This window comes from Mobula birostris, chromosome 11, assembly GCF_030028105.1.
Source record: "Mobula birostris isolate sMobBir1 chromosome 11, sMobBir1.hap1, whole genome shotgun sequence".
Taxonomy (NCBI): domain Eukaryota; kingdom Metazoa; phylum Chordata; class Chondrichthyes; order Myliobatiformes; family Myliobatidae; genus Mobula; species Mobula birostris.
In genome coordinates, this window is record NC_092380.1 from 2890625 (window position 1) to 2908677 (window position 18053).

Below are 18053 nucleotides of genomic sequence, written 5' to 3' on the forward strand. Positions count from 1 at the left end.
GGCACAATAATTCAGAGGCAGTGGTTAGCAGGTCTGAAGTCACAAAAACTACAGTGTGACACCAGAAAAGTTATAAATCAACAAAAACGAGCAAGAGGGGAGAGGAGAGAGTGTGGGGCGAAACAGCCCTGGCCACAACACTAACCAGGGCGCAGAAAGATCAAAATAGCCCACTGCAGAATAACATAGACAGCAGTGAGGGCACAAGTCTGCCCATGAGGCAGAGAGGGACTGAGAAACACTGGTCAGTGTACAGATCCCCCCCTGAGAGAGAGGGACTGAAAGACACCAGTCAGTGTACAGATCTCCCCCTGAGAGAGAGAGACTGAGAGACACCGGTCAGTGTACAGATCACCCCCTGAGAGAGAAACTGAGAGACACCGGTGAATGTTTGGTCGTCTAAGTGCTGCCAGTCACTGCTGGGATTTCTCCGTCACTTTTCATTTTCAAAGGGCTTCAGCTTTAAATTTGGTGTCTCGTGCGGAGGCATTTCATCTTTAAAACAGGCTAACAGTTTCTGGATGGGGAGAGATGGATTCTGTGGGAGTTCTGGATAGAGCAATGTCTTCTTTCATTGGGATTCTTAATGTGGGAGGCGTCTCTTTAAATGGGGTCTCTGTTAATGAGAGTTCCTGTCGTTAATCGGGATATCTTCTGATGTGAAGCCCCGCCTAAAAAGGTTTGGTTACTGAGGTTAAACCTCTGTACAAGGGGTTTGATGTGGAGATTGCTTTCATGAAGAGTTTTCTGATCTTTCAGCCAGGACTCTGATGTGTGATACTTTGAGTGTTGTGATATGAGAACCCAGTCTGTACAGAGTCCAGGCAAGTGTGATATCTCATCACAATCTCCATCGCTCACTCTCTGTGGTCTAACACTGTCCTTGATACCAGGAGCACATCTCTTCTCTAGAATGTTCTTTGAATTGAACATTGAAATATAATTTTCATAAGAATGCATAAGGACCCAAAATGTACACAGTCACTCAGATTGAGAGCTCCAGAGAGACCTGGGTGTAAACACTCAAACACTGGCAGAGAAATGTGTGTAGATGTTCAAACACACAGACAGACAGACAGACAGACAGACACACACACACACACACACACACACACACACACGGACAGAGATGTGCAAAAGATCACAATCACACTCATCGTATCAACCTCCATCTTAAATACACCCAATAAACTGGCTCCCGTAGCTGTCAGCGGCAATGAATTCCACAGATTCGGCACCTTCTGGCTAAAGAAATTTCTCCTCATCTCTGTTGTAAATGGACATCCCTCAATTCTGAGGCTGTGCCCTCTGGTCCAGACGTTCCCGCAGTAGGAAACACGCCCATTCTATCTAGACCTTTTAATATTTGATAGACTTCAAAGAGATCCCCCCACATTCTTCTAAACTCCAGCAAGTACAGGCTCAGATCTACAAAATGCTCCTCATCTGTTAACCCTTTCATTTCTGAGATCATTCTCACGAACCTCCTCTGCACCCTCTCCAATGCCAGCAAATGTTTTCTTAGATATGGGGGCTGAAACTGCTCACAGTATTCCAAGTGTGGTCTGACCAATGCCTTATAAAGCCTCCACATTACATCCTTGCTTTTATATTCCAGTCCACTCAAAATGAATGCTAACATTGCATTTGCCTTCCTCACCACTGACTGAACCTGCAAGTTAACCTTTAGGGAACCCTACACGAGGACTACCGAGTTCCTTTGCAATTCTGAGTTTGGAATTTTCTCTCCATTTTGCCTTTATTCCTTATGCCAAGGTGAATGACCATGCACTTCCCTACGTTATATTCCATCTCTCACTTCTTTGTGCATTCATCCAAGCTGTTTGACACTGAGATACATCCTGGGATGTGCTGGGACATATCAACAGTGATGTAACCTGGGGTTATCATTTGTGTTGGGTCTTTCAACATCAGACACCCTTGCCCAGGTGACCCAGACAGGGGTGATCAGACCTGGCTTGTGTCCCAGTAGCACTGGTCCACGGATCTTACCTCTTGATCCATAGCAACCTGGAGGCTTGCTCAGCAGTCTCTGTGAGCGTTTTGATGGCTCTTTTTAAAGTCCGTATGCAGACATCCATCACCTTCGGTACCTGTCTTTGTATTGTCCACAACCTTAGCCACAAAGCCATAAATTCCATCATCCAAATTGTTGGCAAGCAGCAGTCCCAACACTGATCAATGCAGCAGCCAAGCAGAAAAGGTCCTCTTTATCCCCACTATTTGTCCCCTGCCAGTCAGCCAATCTTCCATCCTTGCTAGTATGACGAGCTCTTATCTTGTTAAGCAACTTCACGTGCAGTACGTTGTCAAAGGCCGTGTGAAAATCAATGTACACCACATCCACTCATTTTCCTTTGTCTAACCTGCCTGTTATTTCCTCAAATTCCAACAGATTTGTCAGGCAAGATACCTTAAAGACACCATGCTGACTTTCACCTATTTTATCATGTGCCACCAACTACACCAAAATCTCGTCCTTAATAATTGACTTCAACATCTTTCCAACCACTGAATTCAGACTAACTGCCTCCCTCTTCCTTTCTTCTGCTACCCTCTCTTTTTAAAGACTGGAGTGACATTTGCAACTTTCCCGTAATCCGGAGCCATTCCAGAATCTAGTGATTGTTGAAAGATCATTATTAATGCCTCCAAAATCTTTTCAGCTACCTCTCTCAGGACCTTGGGTGTAGTCCAGATGGTTCGGGTGACTTATCTACCTTCAGACATTTTAGCTTTCCAAGTACCTTTCCCTTAGTAATAGCAACTGCATTCACTTCTGTCCCCTCACACTCCATTTCTGGCATTTAGCTGGTCTGTCCCACCGTGAAGACTGATGCAAAATACTTATTCAGTTCATCCACCATTTCTTTGTCCCTGTTACTACCTCTGCAGCGTCATTTTTCAGCGATCCAATATCCACATTCATCTGTCTTCTACAAATTATATCTCCAAAAAAAAAATTGTAACTTCTCTTATATTATTAGCTTGCCCCATATTTAATCTTTTCTCTCTTTTTGGCTTCTTTAGAAGCCTTCTGTTGCTTTTTAAAAGCTTCCCAATCCTCTACTTTTCCACTAATGTTTACTATATTATATGCCCCCTCTTTTGCTTTTATGCTGTTTTTGGCTTTACTTGTCAGCCATGCTTGCCTCATCTTCCCTTTAGAATACTTCTTCATCTTTAGGATGAATCTTTCCTGAGCCTTCTGAATTTCCCCTAGAAATTCCAACCATCGCTGTTCGGCCAACATCTCTGCTCGTGTCCGCTTCCAATCAACTTTGGCCAGCTCCTTGCTGATAGCTCTGAAATTCCCTTTAGATTGTAATATTGATACATCAGAATTTAGTTTCTCCTTCTCAAAGTGCAGCGTGAATTCTGTTATATAATGATCACTGACTTCTAAAGGTTCCTTTACCTTAAGCTCCCTAATTAAATCTGGGTCATCATATAACACTCAATCCAGAGTTGTCATTCTCCTAATAGGTTCAAACACAAGCTGCTCTAAAAACCATCCCATAGGATTTCTACAGATTCCCTCTCTTGGGATCCAGCACCACCTGATTTTTCACAATTTACTTGCATATTGAAATCCCCCATGATTTCACAAGCCACAGCGATTCGCTCTGGAGAGTCATCACACTCCAGGTCAGACGAGAGATAACCCAGGTCAGGTTTCAGACCACAGTACCCAGGTAGATCCTTCGTATGATGGCAGTGGTGAGGAGGTAGAGAAGAAGAGGAAGGTCAAGTGGACAGCAATGGCAGATGAGAAGGCTTGGCATGTGTTTGATGAGGATATCAGTATGATGTTGGAGAACACTCTCAGGGGAACATCGAGGAGACAGTTGGAAGTGATGGGTGATATGATTTACGATGTTGGAAAGTACAAGTTTGGCTTGGTTGAGCTGAAGAAAGCAAAGCCTACACAGTAACCAAGCAGGCACCAGAAGGAGATTAGTAGGTTGAGGAGAGAGCTTAGATCGTTGAGACAGAGGTGGAAGGTACCAAGTGAGGGTGACAAACCAGGGCTTGCTGATCTCCGAGAGCATTTTTGAATAAAGTTAGCATCAACCAGCAGGGCTGTAGCTGAGGCAGCAGAGACAGGATCAGCATGGGTGTGACCAAGTATGTCCAGAGGGGCAGATAGTCGGACAGTGTATCCAGCTTTTGCAAACCCTTCGGTAGTTGCATAGACACCTGAAGAGTAGACTATCTGTTGGAGGGAAGTGACCAACAACTCTGATAGAGGCAGATGCCAAGTTTTTAAGCTCACCAGTGGGAGGTGGTGCTTTAGCACTGCTGGCCCACCACATCAAGGGAGCCTTGATCGTAAGCCGGCTGAAACTCCTGAAGACGGGTGGCAGATTCAAGATTCAAGATTCAAGATTCAAAAAACTTTATTATCATTCTAACCGTACATCAGCTCTGCAGGGCAGAATGAGACAGCGTTTCCTAGGAGCAGTGCAATCAACTGATGATACCATGGGTGATAGCACAGGACAGTCAACACCTTAGTCCACGTCTATTTTCAGTTCAATAGCATTACTTTTTTGACATACCTTTACTATCTCCTGCTACAACTTGACGCTCATGTCCTGTCTATTGTTCAGAGGCCTGTATATAATTCCCATCAGGTTCTTTTAACCCTTGCAGTTTCTTAACTCTGCCCATAAGGATTCTACACCTTCCAATTCTATGTCACCGCTTTCCAAGGATTTGATTTCATTATTTATCAACAGGGCCACACACCCACTCTGCCTACCTGCCTGTCCTGTTGAATGAGTGGGAAGTTGGATGATTGTGAAGCTTTTAAAATCCAATAAAAGGCAACTAAAAATGTTGTAAGAAGGGAAAAGATGAACTATGAGGGCTGTTATTATTAAGGGCTATTATTATTATTAAATCTATTATTAAGGACGAGGTTTTGGGGTACTTGGAGGTAATGACAAAATAAGTCAAAGTCAGCATGGTTTCTGTGAAGGGAAATCTTTCCTGACAAATCTCTTAGAGTTCTTCGAGGAAGTAACAAGCAGGGTGGACAAAGGAGAGGCAGTGGAAGTCATTTACTTGGATTTTCAGAAGGCATTTGATAAGGTGCCACACATGGGGCTGCTTAACAAGATAAAATCCTGTGGCATTACAGGAAAGATACTGGCGTGGATAGAGGAATGGCTGACAGGCAGGAAGCAGTGAGTGGGAATAAAAGGGGTCTTTTCTGGTTGGCTGCCAGTGACTAGTGGTGTTCCTCAGGGATCAGTATTGGGACTGCTACTTTTCACCTTATTTGTCAATGATTTAGGTAATGGAATTGATGGCTTTGTGGTAAAGTTTGTGGATGATACGAAGATAGGTGAAGGGGTAGGTAGTGCTGAGGAAGCAACGCGATTGCAGCAGGACCTAGACAATTTGGAAGAATGGGCAAAAACGTGACAGATGGAATACAATGTTGGGAAATGTTGCGATAATGCATTTTGGTAAAAGGAACAACAGTGCGAACTATTATATAAAAGGGGAGAAGGTTCAAACATCAGAGGTACAGAGTGACTTAGGAATGCTCGTGCAAGACCCCCAGAAGGTTAATTTACAGTTTGAGTCTGTGGTAAAGAAGGCAAATGCAACGTTGCCATTTATTTCAAGGGGAATAGAATATAAAAGCGAAGAGATAATGCTGGTTGTACTTCGAGTATCGTCAACAGTTTTGGGCCCCATATCTCAGAAAGAATGTAATATCATTTCCACGGATGCTGCTCGACCTGCTGAGTTCCTCCAGCGTGTTGTGAGTGTTGCTTTGACCCCAGCGCCTGCAGAGTATTTTGTGCTCAGAAGGAATGTGTTGTTATTGGAGACAGTCGAGAGGAGGTTCACGAGGACGATTCCAGGAATTAAGGGATTAACATATGAGGAGTGTTTGGCAGCTTCGGGCCTGTACTCACTGGAATTTAGAAGAATGTGGGGGGATCTCATTGAAACCTACCAAATGTTGAAAGGACTAGATAGGGTGGAAGTGGAGAGGATGTTTCCTATGGTGGGGGGTATCCCGAACTAGGGGGCAAGCAGCCTCAAAATTGAGGAGTGACCTTTTAGAACTGAGGCAAGGAGGAACTTTCTTAGCCAGAGAGTAGTGAATTTGTGGAATACTCTGCCACAGACTGCAGTGGAGGCCAAGTCTGTGGGTGAAATTGATGGTTTCCTGGTCGGTCAGGGTATCAAAGGATAGGGTGAGAAGGCAGGTGTATGGGGTTGTGTGGGATCCGGGATCAGCCATGATGGAATGGTAGAGTGGAATCGATGGGTGGAATGGCCTTGATGGGTGAAATGGCCTAATTCTGCTCCTGTGTCTTACGGTCTTGGGATAGGTTCAAAAGGGATGTGAGGGGTAATTTTTTACTTAGAGAGAGGTGGATGCCTGGAATGTGCTGCCTAGTATGGTGGTAGAGGCAAATACATTAGTGGCTTTTACGAGACGTTTAGAGAGGCACACGGATGTGAGGAACACTGGTGGATATGGATGGTGTAGGTAGGAGGGATTCATTTTGGGGTTTGTTTTAAATTACCTTTTAGCTGGTTCAGCACAAATGCGGGCCGAATGGCCTGTTCTTGTGCTGTAGTATTCTATGTTCCATGTTCTATGTTTAATCAGAGAGACAGAAAGAGATGGAGAGAGATCCAGCCAGAAAGAGTGAGAGAATGAGAGAGGGATAGACAGAGACATAAAGAGGGAGATGAAGAGACAGAAAGAAAGAAAGACAGAGAGAGAGACTGAACGGGAGAGAGAAACAGAAATGGAGAGTCAGAGAGAGGGACAGAAAGAAAAAGAGACAGAAAGAGACCTCACCCATAACTAATGATGCTTTGAAAACCTCTTCCAAGTCCCTCGTAATTTCTGCACTTGCCTCCCGCACGGTCTGAGGGAACATCTGGCCAGGCCCTGGGGATTTATCCACCCTCATTTGCCTCAAGACAACAAGCTCCTCCTCCTCTGTATTCTGTATGTGGTCCATGACCCCACTAGTGTTTTGGCTCAGTTCTATAAACTCTGCGTCCACCTCTTGAGTAAATACAGAAGCAAAAATCCATTTAAAATCTCTCCTCTGTCTTTATTTTGTCCTTCCATGTTGTGGTTCCATCTGTTTCTCTTTCTGGTCATTGGGCAGTCGGAGGGCTCCCCTCACTGGCGAGGGGTAACCGAACTGGAGGCAACTCAGTCCCTCTCTGAAAAGCACCCGCCATTCAAGCAGGTCACCACTGAGTGGCAGTGTTGCCTGCAAAATAAAACTGCCTCTCATTGTGGTAAAACCCCACAGGGTGCGAGTGACAAAACAGCTGGAAGAACTCAATGGGTCAGGCAGCATCTGTGGAAGGAATTGGACAGTAGACGTTTTAGGCAGAGACCCTTCATCGGTATGGAAAAATGAGGAGAAGGTAGCTGTATAAAACAGAGGAGGAAAGGGATGGACATGAGTTTGTTGATCAATCATCAACTGGTCTAGGTTTGACAATTCACTACACAACTCTCAATGAATTGAAGCTCACACTTTATCGTCCCTGCACAAACATCAACGAGCCCATCTTGTTACCAGGTTCAGATATGGCCCAAGTGCGGAGTGAGAGACACTGAAGCAGGTTGATAGTTCACAGACTTTAATGTGAACAGTGTTAAAAGGAAAATAAAACAATAAATGCTAGGCCAAACAAGGCCGTTAACTAAAACTCTCAAATGGAAAATGAAGCATCTAAACATTAAATGAATACCGCTAATCTTCAGAGTCAGTTGAATCAACAGTCCAGTTTCTCAAGGAAAGCCGAATGCAAACAGGCAGCGAAATGTTGCTGTGCTCTGTCCAAGTTTCGACAAGCACCATGACAAGTATGGAGTTAAATACTATCACGATTAAATAATAATTAGCTGACACGTGCATATTCACAAGCGCAATTGCTGTATCTACGATGCTGCCGAATCTGTGGTTGTGACACATCTATGCTGATCCCATTTGGTCCATGACCTTCCATGCCTTGGTGATTCAAGTGTTTGTCCAGATCCTGTCTCATGTACTGGGTGGAAACCAACTAAAACTAGGAAGAGTTGATTTGAATCAGTTAGAACAACATTTGTGTCAGGGTGGATGGGAAATTGGTTGACGGTTGAGAGAGAGAGAAAGAAAGGAGACACTAGAGAATGTAGGTCAAAAACTAAATAACGGAGGAGCTGTGAGAATGAGGGAGAGACGCGATAAGACTGGTTCTACACAGGTGTTACACAGTCCAAACGTGGGAACATCTCAATGGATGGGCAAGTGAGTGTAGTTATCCCCCTTTGTTCAAGAGCCTGATGGTTGAGGGGAAAAGAGCATGGCCTGGGTGGTGAGAATCTGTGATGATGGATGCTGCTTTTCTACGGCACTATCCTCTGAGATAGTGACACCCAGGAATTTAAACTTACTGACCCTCTCCACACCTAAACCTCCGATGATTTCTGGCTCACGGACCACTGGTTTCCCTCTCCTGAAGTCTACAGTCAGTTCCTCGGTCTTATTGACATTGCGTGAGAGGTTGTTGTTTTAACACCTGAAGGCACACACTCAGCGATTCACGAACAACTTCTTCCCTTCTACCATCAGACTTCTGAATGGACATTGAACCCATGAACACTGTTTCACTGCTTTAAAAATTATTTCTGTTCTTACACTATTTTTAATTTAACTATTCAATATACATATAAATATGAATAAACTAGAATAATAAAACCAAAATAAATAGAAAACCAAAGACGAAGACAAAAACAAAGGTTCTACGTAATAACTGGAATTTGATTGTAAAGAAGGTGAGAGTGCAGAAACTTGATTGGATGAGGACTAACCAATCGGGAGGGACAGACGAGGGGGTATAAATACCATCCGACTAGACATGCCCAGGCATCGTCCCTGATGACGATGGCAGAGTTTGTCATTGAAATGTTGGTAACAGTCGATACCTGTACCCAGCTGGAAGCCCAACAAGAGTTTATTCATAATATATGCCGGAAAAGCATTGGTCCTTTTTTTGCATACCCTACTGTAATGGATTGACATTTATTTTTTTCTCTATTTTATCATATATTGCGTTGTACTGCTGTCGCTAAGTTAACAAATTTCACTACATGTGCCGGTGATATTAAACCTGATTTAGATTATGAGAGGCGAATGTATTGATAGATTTAGTGACACAAAAGGGAGGTGGGGAGACCATGGGTATCCATGAGGCAGACAATCAGCCATGATGGTATGAATTGCTGGAGCAGAACTGAAAGGGCTGACAGTCTGCTTCCCTGTCTATTTCTGCATATTTGTATGTTCTCAATGTAAATGATAAACCTTTGGCTCTCACTTGAAGCACTTACAATAACACAGTTTAATTTGGTTCTTACATCAGGTAAGTTTGATCAGTTTCAACGTCACCCTTCTGGCAATAATTTGACATCCTGACTGATGTGTCCTTTATGTATTGAGCCTTTCCCAGTGCCCAGGCTCGCAATAAAACAGAAGTGAAAGGGACACAGAGAAAGACAAAAAAAATTTATTATCCCCTCAGTATTAATCAACAAGCTTTACAACCAGAGCCTGTGTACCTTGTAATGTAGAAGATTGAGAGTAACTTTGATAGAGGTATACAAAATTATGAGGGGTATAGATTGTGTGTGTGTGTCACCAGTTAAAGAGGGAATCTGTCCCCCATCAGGAACCTCTGAGAAAGAGAGGATCTTCCTCCCATTAAAGACCCACAATTAAGGGGCGGCCGTGGCTGACGAGGGAAGTAATGAACAGTATAAAAATAAAAAGAGAAGAAGTATAACATAGCAAAGACGAGTGGAAAGCCAGAGGATTGGGAAACTTTTATAGAGCAACAGAAGGTAACTAAAAAGGCAATACACGGAGAAAAGATGAGGTACGAAGGTAAACTAGCCAAGAATATAAAGGAGGATAGTAAAAGCTTCTTTAGGTATGTGAAAAGGAAAAAAATAGTTAAGACCAAAACTGGGCCCTTGAAGACAGAAACGGCTGAATTTATTATGGGGAACAAGGAAATAGCAGAGCAGTTGAACGGGTCCTTTGGATCTGTCTTCACTAGGGAAGACACAAACAATCTCCCAGATATAATAGTGGCCAAAGGACCTAGGATAATGGATGAACTGAAGGATATTTATATTAGGCAGGAAATGATGTTGGATAGACTGTTGGGTCTGCAGGCTGATAAGTCCCCGGGACCTGATGGTCTGTATCCCAGGGTACTTAAGGAGGTGGCTTTAGAAATCGTGGACACATTGGTGATCATTTTCCAATGTTGTATAGATTCAGGATCAGTTCCTGTGGATTGGAGCGTGGCTAATGTTGTCCCTCTCTTCAAGAAGGGAGGAAGAGAGAAAACAGTGAATTATAGACCGGTTAGCCTGATGTTGGTGGTGGGAAAGACGCTGGAGTCAATTATAAAAGATGAAATTACGACACATCTGGATAGAAGTAACAGGATCGGTCTGAGTCAGCATGGATTTACGAAGGGGAAATCGTGCTTGACTAATCTTCTGGAATTTTTTGAGGATGTAACTATAAAAATGGACAAGGGAGAGCCAGTGGATGTAGTGTACCTGGACTTTCAGAAAGCCTTTGATAAAGTCCCACATGGGAGATTAGTGGGCAACATTAGGGCACATGGTATTGGGAGCAGAGTACTGACATGGATTGAAAATTGACTGGCTGACAGAAAACAAGGAGTAGTGATTAACGGGTCCCTTTCGGAATGGCAGGCGGTGATGAACGGGGTACCGCAGGGTTCAGTGCTGGGACTGCAGCTGTTTACAATATATATTAGTGATTTAGATGAGGGAATTAAAAGTAACATTAGCAAATTTGCCGATGACACAAAGCTGGGCGGCAGTGTGAAATGTGAGGAGGATGTTATGAGAATGCAGGGTGACTTGGAGAGGCTGGGTGAGTGGGCAGATGCATGGCAGATGCAGTTAAATGTGTATAAATGTGAGGTTATCCACTTTGGTAGTAAGAACAGGAAGGCAGATTATTACCTAATGGAGTCAAGTTAGGAAAAGGGCAAGTACAATGAGATCTAGGTGTTCTTGTACATCAGTCGCTGAAAGCAAGCATGCAAGTACAGCAGGCAGTGAAGAAAGCTAATGGCATGCTGGCCTTCATAATAAGGGGAATTGAATGAGATCACACCTGGAGTACTGTGTGCAGTTTTGATCTCCAAATTTGAGGAAGGACATTCTTGCTATTGAGGGAGTGCAGGGTAGGTTCACAAGGTTTATTCCCGGGATGGTGGGACTGTCATATGTCGAGAGGTTGGAGTGACTGGGCTTGTATACTCTGGAACTTAGAAGGCTGAGAGGGGATCTTATTGAAACATATAAGATTATTAAGGGATTGGACACGCTGGAGGCAGGAAGCATGTTCCCGCTGATGGGTGAGTCCAGAACCAGAGGTCACAGTTTAAGAATAAGGGGTAGACCATTTAGAACGGAGTTGAGGAAAAATTTTTTCACCCAGAGAGTGGTGGATATATGGAATGCTCTGCCCCTGAAGGCTGTGGAGGCCAAGTCTCTGGATGCTTTCAAGAAAAAGATGGATAGAGCTCTTAAAGATAGCGGAATCAAAGGTTATGGGGATAAGGCAGGAAATGGATACTGATTGTGGATGATCAGCCATGATCACAGTGAATGGCGGTGCTGACTCGAAGGGCCGAATGGCCTACTCCTGCACCTGTTATCTATTGTCTATAAAGGGGAAGTCTGTGTCTGATCGACTGTTCCTAAAGAGGGAGTGCTTTTCTCACCACTTACCCTTGTCAAAGTGGGGGTGTCCACCAGCCCAATCCAGGAACATCAGTGTCATTGGTAAAAGATGGTGTCTCTCCCCGACGGTCTCTGTGGTGTGTGTTGTGGTGCTGATCTCTGTCCCTGCAGATTCCTGCTTCTCCAGTCTCCCGTGTTCCTCCCATCAAACCCCATTGGGGACAATAGCCTTCCTCCCCCTCCCCCTCTCCCCCCTCCCTGTCCCACGTTCCTGTCCTCACCACCCCGGAACGCCACATCCCAGATCACCACGGTAACCATTCACACCCAAAGGCTAAATGATGCTCAGTGATGTTTATTGCAAAAACACAAGTTGTACAAAGAAGGCAAGAGGCAATCAAACAATCTCTTCTGTCTCCAAAACATCGCTTTGCAAAGCTTCTCGTGCACAGGGAGGGGTACGATGTTCCTGTGATGATGCTCGTGCTCCGACACAATCCACCCATCCTGGGACACAGGTCAGCCGGAGACTCTCCAGTTGGTCCCTGTCAGCGACAGGATTGTGGGAAATGGAGCCTGTGAGTCACCTCCTGCACGGGCCAAGTGGATCTGTAAATGACGTTACGCTGAAGCCGTTAAGCTGCCTGCAGTTTGGCAAGCTGGTTGGGGCACCCTCCCGCCAACACAGGTCTTTGTTGGGGCGAGGGGGGTTTCCACTGGGGTGATACAGTGGCGATATGAGAAATACAGACTGGTTGGTTTCTCAATAGTCTTCCCACCCTGTACCCTTCCCCAGCCCCCAATCACCAGTGACTGAAAGCTTGGTGCAGTCAGGCAAGCCGGGTCTCCCATTCCAACTGGGAATTCCTAGTGCCCAGAGAATCCGAGGAATTGGGAAAGTGTGAGTGTTATGTGGGGTCTCTCACTGAGAGGCTGAGCCTGAAACTGGGAGTGTGAGATATTGTGACCTGGACTATTAAGGGTGATAGTGCAAAGGTCGGGAGATTGGACTGAAGGCAAGGTGACCTTGGCAACGGAAGATCATGGGCATGGATGTGAGGAAGGAGTCCTGGAGAGAATTGTTCCTTGGACCAGAGTGGGTGAGAGGGGAAAGGTCAGGGCAATGGGACTGATGAGACACAGAGGATGATGGGTACAGGGTCATGGAGAATAGGGGGGAAATATCTGGGCAATGGGAATGATGAACGGGGGAGAGGGAAAGAGGGGAGGGGTGGTATGATGGCAGGACTGGGGGGATGGAAAGCAGCGTTGGGCCTGGGAGTGAGGTTGGTGAGAGGTCAAGGGTTAGGGGTTGATAACTTTGAGGAGGGCATTCCCTGAAGGAAGGGCGGTGGGGGAGTCAGACGGGTGGGAGGAGTGGTTGGTCCTCAGGAGCCCGGTGAACCCATGGGCTCCTGGACTCCGGCCACACCGATGGCAGGTGCGACCATACAAGTGGCGGCCACAGGTGAAGGAAATTTTGTAGGTGACCATGCCATGCTTAAGGTGGCAGGTACGATGGGTGACACCAGAGATCAGAGGCACCTTGCAGGTTCCCAGACGCTCGTTCCAAAAGATATCTTCATCATAGACAACTAGGGTGAGTCTCACGTTGCTGTGGGCAACCACCACCCCCAGGTCCAGTCTGGTGTTCCAGGTAGGGTTGTTGTTGTTGTTTATCACCCTGGTCCGTCCTTTGGCATTACCGTAAGAGACCACCACAAAACCGTCAGTGCCAGATAAATAGTCGCCCCAGAGACCAAAGCCGCTCTTGATAGTGACAAGCAGGTGCCCTGTGCCCTTCCACGTGCTGCACCAGTGATGGTCTACCTGGAAACTCTCCTGGCATTGGCTGGAACAGGGATCGGATCTGCTTTTGCTCCCAGGAGTGGGGCAGGTGGTTTTGGAGCAGTCCCGTTTCATGGTGTTGGCCAAAATGTACTCGCTGAGGTAGAGCCTCAGCTGTTCCCGGCGGCGGTCAGTGATAGGTAGCAGGAGATGGAGAGGGGCCAGCTGGTATTTTATGATACCTGGTGAGACCTCAAGGCTCTTCAGCCATCGGGTGAAGCTGGCAGGGTCAGAGGAAAACAGGATGTCTGTGTCACCACTGGAATGACCTCCCACGGCTTCTGTCAGCCTCTCGTTGAAGGCCTGGTGGAAAGTTTTGGTCTGGTTCAGGGACCAAGCCTTCTTCTTACAGAAACCTGTGCCCGCTCTGCCCTTGCCCACCGCCACCACCTGATAACTGGCCTCTATCCCCAGGCAGTCCTTCACCTGCTCGGGGGTGATGCCCTCCACAGCAGCTTGGCAGGTGCGGATGGCTGTCACATCCTGGAAGGAGCCGCCCATATCGACCGAGCGAATGAAATGAGTTCCAAAAGTCTGCACTAGTTGGCGGTAGTGGTGCCGGGCTTCCTCATAGGAGGTGTTGGTGATCTGGTTCAGACGGGCAGAGAACTGGGGTGCCAGGGGGGGTTGGTCCTTCAGGCGGTAGCGGTAAAGACGGCAACGGAACTCGTGTTTAGCGAAGCTGTAGCAGTCTGATTTGGTCTTCCGCGTGGCAAAAGACATGAGCTTGGATTTGGAACCGATTGACTGTGAGTGCTGGGTGGGTAGATTTAGGCCAGTGCTCCAGCTGTTGTCCACACTGGAGCTGATCGACTTTATGAGCTCAGAGAGCGAGTGGAAGAGCTGACTGGAAACAGCCCGGGGACAATCACGCAGAGCCCGCCAGTCTACTGTGGCCAGGGGAAGCCGCTGCCGCCTACCCCCCATCAGTGAGTTCCTACAGAGGGTGCAGGCCCCATCCCGACGACTCCAACTCTCCACGTTCACCACGTATGCCCCCTTGCGTGACAGTGTCACCACATCGAAACCCTCTCCAGCCAGACTTGACCCTGGTACCGGGGGCGCACTTTGGCATTCTCTGGCACTGCCTGTCTCGCAGGTGGCTCCCACCCCCCCAAGGAACAGGAGCGTCCAGAGTAAAATCCCCACTCTCTCTCCCATCCTAGGATCCATCACAGTATGGACAGGGCTCCCCTCGGCCAGTGAAGGGTGGTCGGTCTGTAATGAGAATAGGAAATGATGTTACACATGATTTACGCCCTACGTCCACACCCAACCCTTCGCAGAGCATCCTTCTGTTGGACATTAGACATGATGACATCTAACACGAATGTGTCAAAGAAATTGGAAGTAGACAAAGCAAGTGTCTTTGTCTTTGCTGCGTGACATTTGGATAAGTATGTGGTGGGTAGGAAAGGCTGAGAGGGATATGGACCAAATGCAGGAGAATGGGACTGTGGACAACTTTGGCCAAATGACCTGTTTCTGTGCTGATTCATTCAGTGACTTTATTAACAAAAGCAGCAGACCAGATCTTGACCCAAGTGGACTGTGGTCAGTGGTGTGCTCTAGGGGTCAGGGGTCAGTGTTGTTTGTCATTTGTACCATCAGCTTGGATGAGAATATTCCACCGAGATGCAACACAGAGCGTCATAGGAAGTCATTCCTGCCTGTGGCCATCAAACTTTACAACTCCTCCCTTGGAGGGTCAGACACCCTGAACCAATAGGCTGGTCCTGGACTTACTTCCTGGCCTAATTTACATATCACTATCTAATTATTTATGGTTTTATATTGCTATATTTATACTCTATTCTTGATTGGGGCAACTGTAATGAAAATCAATTTCCCTCGGGATCAGTAAAGTATGACTATGTACAATAAATCAGTGGATGACACAAAAATTGGTGGTGTGGTGGGCAGTAAAGAAGGTTAGTGTAAGATTATAACAGGATCCAGATGGAGCAAAAACTGGATGGTTCGACCGGAGAGAGAGAGTCTTAAAGACTGGGAAAGAGATGGACTGAATGATTGAGCATAAACGACGGGGAGAGATACAATTACAGAGAGGGAGGGAGAGAGAGAGGAGGGGGAGAAAGAGAAGGTGAGGGAAAGACAAAGGGCGGGTGAGAGAGGGGCAGGGAGACAAATGAAAAATAGAGAGAGAGAGAGAAAGTAATAGATACAGTCCTGTCCATCACAGGCAAATCGCTCCCCACCACTGTGTACATTTACATGGAGCGCTGCCGCATCCTTCATCAAAGACCCCCTCCATCTGGACCATACTCTCTCTTCACCTCTGTCATCAGGCAGGAGATACAGAAACCTCAGGTCCCACACCACCAGGTTCAGGAACAGTTATACTCCTCAATTATCAGGCTCTCTCACTCACAGGTTCACTCACCTCTACGCTGAACAGTTTGACTTCGTTTTGCACATCGGTTATTCTTTAATCTTTGTTTAATTCAATTTAAAGTTAATTATATTTTATTATATAATTTATTTGTAATTTTTAAATATATATTTCTCATTGTAATTTACAGTATATTTTATGTCTTGCACTGTACTGCAGCCAGAAACAACAAGTTTCATGCCACACTCTACGTCGACGATAACAAACCTGATTCTGAGTTTCTGAGTCTGAGAATCTTCATGTAAAATGTTTTTTTTGGTAAAATTCTGTTGTATTTCTTTTTCCCTATAAATGCCAGCAGGAAATTAAATCTCAAGGGAGTATATGGTAACACATATGCACTGTTATGATAAATTTATACAAGTTAAGAGCATAAGATATGGGAGCAGAACGAAGCCATTTGGCCTATCGAGTCTGCTCCACCATTTCATCATGGCTGATCCGATTTTCCTCTCAGCCCCAATCTCCTGCCTTCTCCCCGTATCCCTTCATGTCCTGACCAATCAAGAATCAATCAACCCCTGTCTTAAATATACCCAATGACATGGCCAGCATAGCCATCTATGGCAACAAAGCCCACAGAGTCACCACACTGTGGCCAAAGAAATTCCTCCTCATCTGCATTCTAAATGGACGTCCGTCTATTCTGAGGTTGTGTTCTCTGGTCTTAGATTCTCCCACCATAGGAAACGTCCTCTCCACATCCACTCTATCGAGGTCTTTCAAACATTTTATCAAAGGCTTCAATGTGATCATCCCTCATTATTCTGAATCCAGTGAGTAGAGACCCAGAGTCATTAAGCACTCCTCATATGACAAGCCTTTCAATCCTGGAATCATCTTTGTGAACCTCCTTTGAACCTTCTCCAATGTCAGCACATCCTTCCTTCGATAATGGGCCCAAAACTGCTGACACATACCCCGTGAGGCCTCACCAGTGATTTATTCAGTTTGAAATTTTAACAGAAGCAGAAAGAGGTGAATAAAGGGAGAGAAAAGTGAGAATTATGCAGAGGGAGAGAGAGGAAAGAGATATAGGTCGTGAGAGAGAAGGAGTAATGGAGGGAGGGGGACGGGGAGAGGGAGAGCGAATAAATATTGGATATGAGAGAGGGAGAGATGGGTGAGTCAGTGAGACAGTGGAATATTTTACACATTGCTCGTCACAGGGTTTACAGCATTGACTGTGGGTCTAATGAGGAAAGGTGAGGAGGGTATTGGAAGGAGAGTATTCCGGAGAGGGGAGAGAGAGGTTGAGTGATGGAGAGAAGGGGAGGGAGAGGATCGGTCCACACTAGGGTAGAATTGCCGAATGGACACCCTCCTACCCCTGAGACAGAGAAGCGGGCCTACCTGTCTCTGTTCTTCCAGGAACTTTGAGCTTCTCCCAGGTCTGCTCAAGCTGGGACCTGTCTCTGTGTCTCCCGCTGTCCCTTTGTGGCTGAGGTCTGTCTCAGCCCTGACTCCAGAGTCTGAGCTACTGAGAGAGTCACAGACCTTTTATTAAGGTTCAGAACATGTCGCCAGGAGGGGAGGGGCTGTCTTGAGGAACTCACACTCGTGGGCTGCCTCAATCATGGAAGTGAGAAGTAACAATGGGAGGCTTAAAGACAAGACCTGTCCCTATGGTAACTCTTCCCTCCCTCCTACTGTGGGTTTGGAAAGGAGAGAAAGGTGGGAACATGGGGAAGATGAGGTGTTGGATCTAAGAGTTGTTGGTTTCAAGCAGCATTTTATAAAATGGATGGAATGGTAAAATGGATGAAAGAGAGAGGGAAGGGAGTGGGAGAAAGAGGTGAGGGTGAGGGAGAGAGAGAGGGAAGGGGAGAAAGGGGGAAGAAAGGACGGGGAGAAGGAGAGGGAGAAAGGGAGGAAGGGAGATGAGGAGAGCCAGAGGGAAGGAGAGAGACAGAGGCAGAGAGAAAGGGAGAGAGAGGGAGGGACAGAGGAGGGAGAGCGAGAGAGGGAGGGAGAGAGGCAGGGAGATGA

At 46.1% G+C, this 18053-nt stretch overlaps 1 protein-coding gene across 1 annotated transcript; it reads right to left on the reverse strand.

The window, feature by feature from the left end:
* Positions 1-12157: 12157 nt before the first annotated feature.
* Positions 12158-17518, reverse strand: LOC140205378 (perforin-1-like). The gene is made up of 2 exons (XM_072272971.1): positions 17418-17518; positions 12158-14869 (listed from the first exon to the last, which is right to left on the reverse strand). The coding sequence occupies exon 2, from the start codon at positions 14822-14824 to the stop codon at positions 13109-13111; it is 1716 nt and encodes a 571-aa protein (XP_072129072.1). The 5' UTR covers positions 14825-14869; positions 17418-17518; the 3' UTR covers positions 12158-13108.
* Positions 17519-18053: the final 535 nt, after the last annotated feature.